Source organism: Sorex fumeus, unplaced genomic scaffold, assembly GCF_029834395.1.
Source record: "Sorex fumeus unplaced genomic scaffold, SorFum_2.1 ptg000054l, whole genome shotgun sequence".
NCBI classification, from domain to species: Eukaryota; Metazoa; Chordata; class Mammalia; order Eulipotyphla; family Soricidae; genus Sorex; species Sorex fumeus.
In genome coordinates, this window is record NW_026606111.1 from 37426158 (window position 1) to 37438801 (window position 12644).

The following is a 12644-nucleotide window of genomic DNA, read 5'->3' on the forward strand; positions in this document are numbered from 1 at the left end:
ACCTGTAGTCTTTGATAGTGAAAGTAAATGCTCCCATGTATGAATAAAACTTCCCACAACTCCTTCTCCAAATAAACCTGTGTGAAGAGTTCTGTTACAACCAGGGATACTCTGTCAGAAATGCATTTCAGAGTTTCTATGTCCAGTAATTTTGTAAGACTTTGGATTTCTGTTTACATCTTGTTTGCTGCTGAGGTTCATACATGCCAGGTTCACACATGGTCTTGGATAACTCACAAACATATACAAAATTTTCTGCTCCAGTATTCCTGTTCCAATGTTCAAAACACTTTGGACCTTACACAAACAGCTTTTTGGATGGCTACATTACAAACTGAATATAATCTCAGGGCTAGGATGAAAGAGACGTTACTGGGGCCTGCTCGAGGCAATCGACGAATAACAGGATGATGAAATGAAAAATGAAAACATTACAAACTGCATTCCTTCTAGTGTCAATATACATGATAAATTTCCACTGACAATACAATCAAAGCTCTCCTTGAAACCACTAAATCAGGATTTGGCTTCACTTCTTTATGACAGTCAGTGGCTGCATCATCTCTAAAGTTCATTCATTCTTTACAGCTTTCTTTAGCTCCAATGCTTGGAAGTACATGGATGAGGCAGTGGGCAATAGTATTGCCAATGTCTTGGGTACCCAGGCAGTGTTCAGCACTCTCCAAGTACTGTGACACCAATTCGTTCTATGCAACTACCCCAGCCCCTTCCAGGTTATTGGGACCCGGACTGAGAGTTCAGTATGGGAGAGTTACTACACTTGGACAGCCAATAGAAAGATGATTTGGGAGCTGGAGTGTCAGCATAGCAGGTAAGGCGTTAGACCTGGGTTTGTTTCCCAGCATCCCATATAATCCCTCGAGCACTGTCAGAAGTAATTCCTGAGTGCAGAGCCAGGAGTAACTCCTGTGCATCACTGGGTATGACCCAAAATGCAATAAATAAATAAAAATATAAAACTTTAAAAAAATAAAATAAGAAAGATGATTTGGCAAATGGCAGGAGAAAACTGCCACATGGCAACACTTTCCAGGCCCTATGACAGCATTAAGAAAAATTTACCCAGAGCTTTAGGAGAGTGTGGCCACCTTTGCCAGGCAGAAGCCTCCTCAAAATAATTTCCAAGACAGGCAGAAGCATTTACATATCTAATTATTCCTATTATCAATATATGACAGGGAATAGTTCATAATCTGTTATATTATCAATTATTTTGTCAGCAGTTGCAAAAGCTCATAAAACTGCTTGTTCACACACGTATATAGGAACACAAGTGTACTGTTGCTTCCACATTCTCCTTTCCCTTAGTGGCAAGGCCCTCATCCTCTGAAAGTCCTCTCAACCTCCCCATAACACCCTCCCATCAATATTCTGCCCTAATAATGACTATCAGCCACATAATAGGTATACATTTAAATATGAATCCCAATAATTTCCAAGTATTTTGAATTCAGAATGAGTTATTATTTCTCAAAATCACTTTAGAAAATGAAATGGTAGTAAAATTCTTATGTAATTTACCTGATATCCTGGCATGAAGATTCTGCTTCATGGAGATATCCTCAGGCTGAGAATGGGACTGGAGAATTGTCAAGGCTGATCTTCGTAGAGCACTATCAAATACAGTAAGTACTTCATTGGGAAATGCATTGAAATATTCGCCAATTTCCATGTTGGTTTCAAAAAGGGTCATGGCATTAACCACTACTGAATAATGACTGTCTTCATCTTTTTCCTTTAAGATTAGAAGAATATCATTTTTGTGGTATTCCGAAACATAGGATTCAAACACTTGTCCAACCAATGTAACTTGATCATTATTCATCTTGAATCTAGGTAAAGAAAAAGATACAATCATTATATCTTGGGATTGCTAGTCTTACAGAGAAATAATGGATTATGAATATTCTCACTTTGAAAGATAGTATATGGTCAAAATATTATTGGAATTCAAATCTTTGTTTTTTGGAGTCACACCTGGGTGTGTTCAGGGCTTGCTGCTGAATTAGTAATACACAGAAACGTGATTTTAAAAAAATATGATAGGGACCAGAGAGTCAGTACAGTGGGTAGGACACCTGCCTTTCATGGGAGCGCAGAGCCAGGAGTAAGTCCTGATCACAGCTACATGTGGCCTAAAATCTTAAAAAAAAATATTACGTTGATAGCTTAGCATCCTAAATATGTGCTACACGTGTTATTTATCAGCAATTATTTTGTTTTCTTTGATCACAAACTATCCTGGTAGGTGAGAAGGCAATTGGGAAAATATATCACAGGCTAAGAAGAGAAAACTGCATGTATATCCAAGTGAATGAATGAAAATTAAGGGGATGCTGGAGCAATCGCACAGCAAATAGGGCGTTTGCCTTCCACGCTGCCGACCCGGGTTCAATCCCCAGAATCCCATATGGTCCCCTGAGCACCGCTGGGAGTGCATGAGCCAGAAGCAACCCCTGTGCAACACCAGGTGTGACCCAAAGAAAGCAAAAAAATAAAAAAATAAAAAGAAATTAAGGGCACAATATGAGTAAGTAGTTCATTTTGTTTAAGTACTATCAAAAAAAAGTTTGGGAAGGAACTAAACTAATCTATGCTATTTATTCATTGTCAAACAAAGGAAAAAACTGTACTGCCAAGCCTAGCTACAAGAGAATCTCTTAAGATTTTAACAATTACCAGATAGGGTTGGAAGAATGTACTCATAGAATTCATGGTTCAAACTGTGGTCGAATCAAATTTTGATATATTTTGATGCCAGCAATTTCATAGATCCTCCTAACACCACCAGGGGTGATCCCTGAGCCCTGTCAGGGGTGTGGCCTCAAACCACCTAATCAACTGCTTCTAAATAGTTTGCTAGCCTTATAAACGCCCCAGGACAAATACAAACTGCTAACACTATTTGACATCTTTCAAATTTCCTTCTCCCTCATCACCATTTTTTAAAAGACAATATGGTCAAAATGAAGCCCTGTACTTTTAAATTTTTTCCACCTTTTTTTTAAAGCACTGTAATTTACAAAGTTATACACAGTTGAGTTTTAGACATACAATATTGTAGAAATGATCCCACCAGCAGTGTTAACTTCCCTCCATCAATGTTCCCAGGTTTCAACTCCCCTCCCTCAATCCCCTCCCAGCCTACCCTTCTGACAGGCACCTTCCAAAGTTTGGTTGTTAAAATTCGGGTCTCTTGATTTCAGCGTTGTTTTCTCTGTGGTTTGGATATCTGTCTCTATCACCTATTAATACCTGGTTTTCCTGTCCTGGTCCCTGCTGGTTCTCATCTGTCTTATCCCTTTCCCTTCCCATATTTCTTCCCTTCTCCTTATATTCTGGGGCCAAGATTGATCAGGGCATTCCCTCTTTTAACACATTGCATTCCCTAATATGGTTATTCTAAATACCATGTGTAAGTGATATCATCCAGCGTTTGTCCTTTTTCTTCTACATTATTCCATTTAACCTGTCTTTTAGTTCCATCCATGTTGCCACAAATTTCATGCCTTTATCATTCCTAACATTTTTTTAATTGAATCACCATGAGACAGTTACAAAGCTTTCACGTTGAGTTTTCAGTCACTGTATAATGTACAATGATCAAACACAAATCCTTCCACCAAAGCACATTTTCCACCACCAATGTCCCCAGTATCCTGCGTCCCCCTCCCCACCTCTACAGCAGACAATTTCCCCCATACTCTCTCTCTCTTTCCTTTTGGACATTATGGCTTGCAATATAGAGATAATGAGAAGCCTTCACATTTGGTTCTTTATCTACTTTCAGCACACATCTCCCATCCCGAACCATTCCTCCAATCATCACTGACTTTGTGATCCCTTCTCTATTCCAGCTGCCTTCTACCCTCGCTCATGAGGCAGGCTTCCAATCGCGGAAACCCTAGCCCTTGCCTCTCCTGTCCTTGGGTATCAGTCTCATATTACTAACATTTATTGTTAATGTAAACTACCCGCCAAGAAAAGTCACGAGGGATTCTGGAAGTTATCGCTGGGAAAAAGATGCTGGCCAGCGACTCCCAAGCTAGAGAGCGCCAGGCTGGGAGGGGCGGGGCTGCGCTGGGCGGGACTGTGCCCTCGCCCCGCCCCCGCCCGCTCGCCCCGCCCCGCCCCCGCGGCCGAGCGCCCGCCCCCTCCCGCGCGCCGGCGTCAGCTCGGCGCGTCCTCCGGGCCCGCCAGTTCTCCGCCCGCCCGCCCACCCGCCTGGATCGCTGCCGGCCCTCGCAACCGTAGAGCCCAGCCCAGCCTGCAGAACTGCACTGCACCCTCCGGGCTCTGGACACAGCCGCTGCCTGACAGCACTTCGGCAAGGCGGTTCACCTTCCGAGCTGGGCTCCCAGGCAGCTTCGTCGCCGGACCGGTCGTAGAGCTGAATAGTTTTGGAACAAATCAGAAGTGGGCGACGCTGGGGGGAGGGGCGGGGACAACTGTGGGAGGAAAAAAAAAATGAAACGAATCAGCGGCTGTCACTTACTGGCCAGTACGCAGTGGTAGGAGTCCCCGGAGGCGTGCTGCTTCAGAAGCCAAGGGGCACGGCAAGCTCCGGCCCGGCGGTAGGGCCGGGGGCGCGAGGACGCCACCAGGGGCGGGGCGCGTGCGCGGGGCTGTTGGCGGCGCGCAGACTCGGGCGGGCCCGCCGCGTGCCCGGGCCCAAGCGGCGCTGGGGCGGGCGGCTGCCTAGAGCCCGCGCTCCCGACGTAGGACGCGCCTCGGCGCCGCCTCAACTTCGCAGCCCGGGCGGCTCTTCCGGGTGGAGAAGTGGGCGTGCGCGCTCCGCACCGGCCGCCTCGGGACGGCGGGGGCGGGGGCGGGGGCGGGGCCTCGCCCGGCTGGACGAATGGAGCGGGCGGGGGGCGTGGCTCCCGGGGCTTGCCTGCCCGAGATCCATTCACCTGGGACCTCGTCCAGCTGTTTGTTATAGGTTGTAGAGGGGGGGTTGTTTAGATCTGTGATTCCTTCTGAGTTTTTCGATATGGAAGCTGCGTACTGAGTACTCAAAGATTTTTTTTTTTGTCCTTTTTCCTCCCCTTTTTTGCCCGGGAAAGGTGCTCAGGGCTTACTCCTAGCTCTGCTTAGGAATCACCCCTGTAGAGCTCCGAGGGGGGACTAAGGAGGTGGCGGAAATGGAACCCCGGTCAGCCCCATGCAAGGCGAATGCCCTACTGTCTGTACTATCGCGTAGACCCAAGTACTGTAGCACTGTCCTCCCATCGTTCGATTTTTGCTCCAGCGGGCACCAGTAATGTCTCCATTGTGAGACTTGTTAACTATTTCTGGCGTTTGGAATACCTCACTGGGTAGCTTGCCAGGCTTTGCCCTGCGGGCGGAATACTCTAGGTAGCTTGCCTGGCTTTCCGAGAGGGGCGGAGGAATCGAACCCGCGTCGGCGACCCGCGTGAAAGGCAAATGTGTCCTACCCTTCTGTCACAGCTATCACTGCCCCCTTCTACCGCAGACTCGGTCACGGTCACGGTTCTCCCGTTGTTCATCGATTTGCTCGAGCGGGCCTAGTAACCGCAGACTCAAGTACTAAAAAAAAACTCTTATTGAAAGAGCTTTGCTTTCCCCCCTAAGTTGCGTTTGCTATTCTCAAAAATGAGCCGCCCTTATTGTTTTGTGGGGCTAATGGGTCTCATTCTGTTCCATGTTACAAAGGTTTTGGAATACCAGATCGTCGATGACTGTCATTTTATCAATCTTGAAATTAGATTCGAACTCGTCTTGTTCTTTTTTCAAAACTGTTTGAGCCTTTATGGTTTTATGATCTAGTTGCTTTTCTTTTGTGCCACACCGGGCGATGCTCTTAGGAATTACTCCTAGCGTGCTGGGGGTTGGTGGTGGTGGGGGGGTCGACCCAGTGTAGGCTGCATACAAGGCAAGCAGCGCCATAACCACCCTAGTATTGCTCTGGCCCCCTTACTTTAAAAAAATATGTTAAAAGCTAGGTGGTTCTTTTTGTTAGTTGTTAGAGGTGTGTAGAATCTATAAGTCAAATGAAAGAATTTACATGCTATTGGTCATGTGACCCTTCTACAAAGTAAACCTTGCTTATTTAGGTGTTACATAATTTATCTTCAAAAGCATCTTGAGTGTCCTGAGCGATAGTACAGCAGGTAGGGCTAGATTTGGATCTTGCAGGCAGCTAACCCAGATTCAGTCTTTGACTCCAATAAGGTCCCCTGAGTCAGGAGCAATTCCTGAGGGCAAAGCCAGAAGTAAACCCCTGAGCATCGCAGGGTGTAACTCAGAATGCAAAAATAAAAAAAGAATAAAATAAAAACACTTTTTAAAAAAAGTTGATCTTTTTATCAGATTATTCACTTAGTCCTAAAGCCAGCAAGAATAGGGAATTATACCTTTTTCCAGTTTTATTGAGAAATCATTGACATACATCATTATAAGGCATACAGCATGGTTTGAAACACAGGTATTGTAATTATGATATATGGTTCAGCTAATATTCATCCCATTGTTTGATATCCTGCTTCGTACAAAAAATTTTAATTGTGTTTTAGGCAGCATTACACAAAATCATTAACAATACTCAAGTCAGTCTTATTCTTAGGTTTTCAAGGCATTTCCTCTTCATTCTAACATTCAAGTCTTTAATCCATTTCATTTCAGTTGTTATAAATGGTGTAAGCTCTGGATCTAGTTTCATTCTTTTATAAGTGAATATCCAATTATTCCAGAATCATTTATTGAAGACATTACTTTTCCTCTATTGATACAGGCACACCTCAGAGATACTGCAGATCTCATCTAGGCCACCATAAAAAATAGTGACTGTCACAATAAAGCAAGCATAAGGATATTTTTACTTTCCAGGGCATAAAAACTGCCATCTCTTATATACAAATCATTGTTTCTAAAAGGACTCATATATTTTCATTACAAATGCCTTATTGTTGAAAAATACTAACCATTATTACAGTTTTAGCAAGGCATATTCTTTTTGTTGGTGGCAGTTCTAGCCTCAATGATTTTGATGACTATTGTCCAATCATGGTAATGTTTTCTGAAGGCTTATGTGGCTATAGAAAATTTTTAAAACAAGACTGCTGTGCGCTAGAGAGAGCTCCATGGGATGGAGCACATGCTTTGCATGCAGGAGACCCAGCTTCAATCCCCCACACCCACCCTTTCCCTATAAACACATTCTTAAATCAGTGGAAGAGTTGTTTTCACTGGACATTATCTATTCCTGTTTCCTTATATATCACATATGATGAGATTATCTTGTATTTGTCTTCATCTGACATTTCATTTAGCATGACTTTCTTCCATCTCATGTAGCAAAAAGTAGAATTTCACCTTTTCTTACAAGTTGAATTGTATTTCATAGTTAATATATACCACATCTTTTTATCCCATATATCATTGAGTACTTGGGTTGTTTTCAGATCATGACTGTTGAACATATGTGCAATGAACATCAGCATATGTATTTTTATTTTTTCATTCTTTGAATAGATGAGAGTGGAATCGCTGGACCATATAATACTTTTTAGTTTATTTAAAATAAATATCTTGTATTTCCCATAGGTCCTCACTCAATGTAAGTAACCAGAATGTCACCTGGGTTGGTGTCTCAAGGTCTTTAGTTTTCCTTTGGACATAGTTCTTTTTTGTTGTTTTTGTTTTCATGCCATACCCAGCAGTGACCTTATTCCTGGATTTGTGCTCAGGAACCACTTGGGAGTTTGGGAGGCCATCTGGGGTGACAGAATTCAGGAGACCATATGGGATGATGGCAATCAAACTCATGTTAGCTTTGTGCAAGGCAAACACCCTGCACACTATACTATCTCTCCCACCCCAAGTCCAGTTTTATTTATTTATTTTTTATTTGGTGCTCAAGACTTATTCCTGGGCTCTGCACTCATGAATTAATTCTGGTGGAGAATCTTATGGGATGAAGGGGATAGAAACTGGTGTTATGCACAAGACAAATGCCCATACCTGTTATGATACTGCTCATCCTGCTTTTGCTTTTTATAGTAGTTTTTCACAATCCTCTCCTGTAACAGTCTTTATCATTTTCTTTTCCAATATGAGTTAGTTTTGAGATGCTATTTATCTCATATCTGGGAGGTGGATCAATTTAGGAACTCAGACACAGTGTATCTATTGGCTTAAAGTGATTCACTTAATGATCTCTTCAACCAGACCATGTTAGAAGAGCTTATGGTATAGAACTAAGGTGAGAGAGTACATGGTGACTGAAGCCAGATGGAGTTTTTATATCATTTTTATACTGTTACTTGCTTTATCCCCTCCAACCGATTAACTGCATGTAATATTCCGTCTTGACTCCTGAGTTTCACTAATCAAGCTAAGCATGTACTTCAGTGGTAGAGCACTTACCTTGCATGTGTGAAGCACTGGACTTTATTCTATTCACAGACACAGACACACAAACTCATACCAGTTTCGTTAATAAGGGTTTTTTTGGGGGGGGCGGGGAGAGGGTAGGGTGTTGCAGAGAGCTAGTACAGTAAGGAATGTGCTTGCTTGAAATTGGCTAATCTGGGTCCCTTCTCTGTCACCACATAGTTTTCCCAAGCACTGCCAGGAATGATCCCTGAGCACAGAGCCCCTCTGAGCATAGCCAGGTGAGGTCTGACCCCACCTAAAAAATATTTGTACAGTGTTTGCATTAAGACAACCAAATGTGGGGTTGAAAAGATGGCACAGGGGTTAAATGCCTGCTTGTTATGCTGCTGGCTCTCCAGGTTTTGTGAGATGCAGTTCCAGAGGCCTAAAACCACCAGGCACCACAAGGGTACCTGGGGTAATCTCCCACATTATAGAGTCTTACATTCAACTGCAGACCCAGTTGGTCAAGAAACACAGGAAGGGGCCTGTGGAAGAACCCTCATATCCTTCCTCACTCAGAAAAAAATAACCAGATGCTATGTGAGCTTTCTGCACTTGTTTATTTGGTTCCTTCCCCAGTTTCCAATTTTTCATTTATCACCTGTTTGAATAACCTGTGTTCCTTTCTTTACCTTCTAGGGTACATTTGCCTTATGTACCCTAACTGTAGTTCTTATAGCATTTTTTATTTTTGTATCTTTTTTCTTATCTTCCACTTGAACCATTTCTAGTTTCAATATTTGATCTCAGAGATTAATTCTTCAAGTATTATTTCCAAGTTTTTCCATAATACTCAATATTGAATTCTTCCCATCTTGAATGTTTTCTTATAGTTTCACTTTCCTCCTCCTGTTTTTTCCTCTTACGCTCACTGAATTACTCTTCTGGGTTTTCTTATATTTGCAAATTGCTGTTCTGAATTTTCTGCTATCTCTTGAGTTTCTTCGTTTTAAATTCTCTTTCCATTAGGTCCTAATGTTTCATGTTTTGCATTTGTTTTCTAAAGAGCAGATGTTCTCTCCTTGTGATATCATTACTCAGAAGTCTCAAGTTGCTTGATGATATATTCCTCTGTCTATTCATTGACCTGTTTTCCACTTTATAAATAATTTCTTATGTTTTGTGGTGCTTTAAAAAAATCTAGATAAGCAACTGGAAGTGAGATGCTCATATTTTTCTTTTTCAGCAGGTAGTGCTATGTTTTTAGTTATGCTGGTTATTGGTATGTGATGTCTGTGCCTGAGGGAAGCAGGGTGTGATGGTTAAGTGCTGCTTTGCCAGTTGGGTGAAAGAGTAAGGAGGAGCAGTCACTGTGTCATTGTGTTGGAACTGTTGAGGGGTTTGGACCTTGGTTATATGCATTTGGGGGGATGGTTTGGGGCCATACACAGAAATCCTCAAAGCTTACTCCTAGCTCTGTGTTCAGACATTACTTGTGGACAGGCTTGGGGATTCTATGTGCCAGGAATTGAACCTGAGTCAGCGATATTCAAGGCAAGCATCCTACAGGCTGTAATATCGCTCAGCCCAGAGTCCACTTTTATCTCTCTCTTTTGGGTTGTACATTTAAGATTTATCAGTCTATGAATATTGGTACACTGCACAGTGCTAGAACAAATCCTGTTGGGTTGGGAACAGGGAGTGGAGAGTTATTTTAGAAACTAGATTTAATTAGCACATTTGTAAGCAAACTCTTACTATACTTGAAATAAAATGGTCATAGATGGTCATAATAAAGGTTATTTCATAATTTCATGTTAAGTTTATGATTTTCATAGTATTATAATATCAGTCAGAAATAGAAAACATAAGCATCCTAGATCACGTCCTCTGTTTCTGACTGATGAAAAAACAGCCAAAAGTCTAGCTGAGTTTCTATTTGAGGGAAGGCTGTCTCAGGGACCTCTCACTTTTTCTCAATTCTGTCTTAAGATTGTTAGGCCCTAGACAACCTATTATTAAGTGATCTGGAACTTTATGCAGAATCTCTTACACTGTTATTCTTTAATATTAAAGTTTCCCATGTTATCAAAATAGCTTTGTAAAATTTGACTGTATAAGTGTGTGTGTGTGTGTGTGTGTGTGTGTGTGTGTGTGTGTTTCTTTTACTAGTGGTCAACCATACCTGTCCTAGAGCTATGATGCTTGGTGCTAGCAGTGCTGAAGAATCACTAGTGTAATATCTGGTGATACTGGGGATTGAACTTGGTTGCCATATCCCTGTCCAAATTGTATCTCTTTCATTGTAAAAATGAAGAATACTATACACTACTTAATCTAATGAAATTCTATTTTGTCTAAAGGACAAACTCCTTTAGGAATTCAGGGATACAAAAGTTTTTTCTCCTTCCAAGGAGCTTCCTCTTTTCACATAATAACCATTTAACCATCATCTTTTACCATAGCTCAGAATCACGTCATGCAGATGCAAGTTTAAACCCAGTTTAAACTTGTTAGCTTTTGATTATATATCCATAGTCTTTTCAAGTAGCCCTGATTTCCCACTATTTAAAAAGTAGCTTTAATAAAGAATACATGATTTTTATTGTACATATTTGCAGTCACTTTCAGTCCCTTGAATAAAGAATTATGCATATATTTTAATGTATATATAACTTAAACATAAAATGGCAATGAATGGATAATGTGAAAGAAATTAGTGTTTATGTACAACCACATACATGGAACCAGTTTCTCTTAAGAATACAGACCCATTTCACTTGACACATCCAATAACTTGGAATTCCAACACTGTTGAAGACTAAAGTACCTGGTACTGACTTTGAGACCATTTTTGGAGACACTTAGTCAAGGCTTTATTTCAATACCATCCTTTAAGGATGATAAGCAAGATCATTCTGCTTAATACTATGTCAGACCCATCCTTTCTCACATTCTTCACTCTTACACTCCCATCCTTTTTTATACAGCATTTCTGGCAATTGATATCTTTGTTAGGTTTACTGTATCTTTCCTTGACTTCTAATCTGTGGTACACAAGAATAGGGCTATTTGTTTTGTCCAATAACATATTCATCCTATGCTTGGTTCACAGTAGGCACTTTAAAATGTTGATTGAAAAATGTGAATTTAAGAGCCATAGATGTACCTTAGAAGTAATGATTAAATAACTGTAAGATAGTTGCACCTAAAAAGGAAAGTCCAATTTTTTTTTGTGAGGGCTTTGAAAATACTTCACAAAGGAAATGAAAAGACAGTTAACTAAGTGGTAACAGAAAGGTAAAGAAACTCAGAGATAAAAAGAATAAAACTTGGGGCTGGAGAGATAATGCAGGAGGTAAAGCATTTTCCTTGAATGCAGCTGTACTGATCATGACCCTGGTTCAGAGCATCCACACCTCATATGTTCCCCTGAGCACAGTGCCAGGAATAGCCCCTAAGCACTGTCGGATGCTAGCCCCAAACCACCCCCACCAAACATAATGAAATTAGTTACAGAAACATAAGTTTTTTGCACTGTTCTTTTCAAGCATCTGAGATAATCTGCAGTCATTCTTATGCATCTATTATCCAAGCATCTTCTGTTCTGATGCTAAGACTTAAATATGTTGTAGAAAGAAGCAAAAGGCATTTGAATCTTAATAGAAAGAAAATATTTTTTATCTTACGTAGTTTGCGAATATAGCAATTATAATTAAAATATTTTTATTTAGAAAAGGAATGCAGTCACTGGAATAATTGCCCCTACTTATTCTTCCTTCATCTTTTATTTTGGAGCTTTTGGGCCACCTGGCCGTGCTCATGGCTTACTCCTGGCTCTGTGCTCAGGAATCACTGCTGGTGGGCTCAGGAGGTGGGGGGGTGCTATGGGGTGCCAGGGATCAAAATGTTTGCCGTGTGCAAAGCAAACACACTACCTACAGTATCACTGCTCTGGCCCTCTTTAACTTTTATATTATTTTTTATTAGCTATTTTAAGTGTACAACGTTTTGGAATCAAGTTTGTTCAAAATGTTGTGCAACTATTCTTTCTTATTCCAGAACTTTATCATCCTGAACAGAAACTCTACTCTTTCTAGCACAGAGCTGTGATAAAAAAAAGAAAACAAAATCTATCTTGACCTTGCATCCCAAGTTTACTATCATCACCTTCTCTTTCTCTTGTCCCTTTCCTATGTATATATGATCCTGTATAGACCACCTTTCTTCAAAGAGGGATTTTTGCTCATTGTCTGAACTTGCTCAGCTTTCTTTTGCTTTAC

General features: G+C 41.3%; 1 protein-coding gene across 2 annotated transcripts in view; it reads right to left on the reverse strand.

The window, feature by feature from the left end:
* The window catches only part of MCM9 (minichromosome maintenance 9 homologous recombination repair factor), a 79241-nt gene extending 74443 nt beyond the window's left edge, over positions 1–4798 (reverse strand). For both annotated transcript variants that reach the window (XM_056125062.1, XM_056125063.1), the window contains exons 1-2: positions 4517–4798; positions 1543–1853 (exon numbers count right to left, since the gene is read on the reverse strand). In XM_056125062.1, the coding sequence (XP_055981037.1) occupies positions 1543–1846 (304 nt within the window). In that variant the 5' untranslated portion in view covers positions 1847–1853; positions 4517–4798. The remainder of the gene's footprint in view (positions 1–1542; positions 1854–4516) is intronic.
* Positions 4799–12644: the final 7846 nt, after the last annotated feature.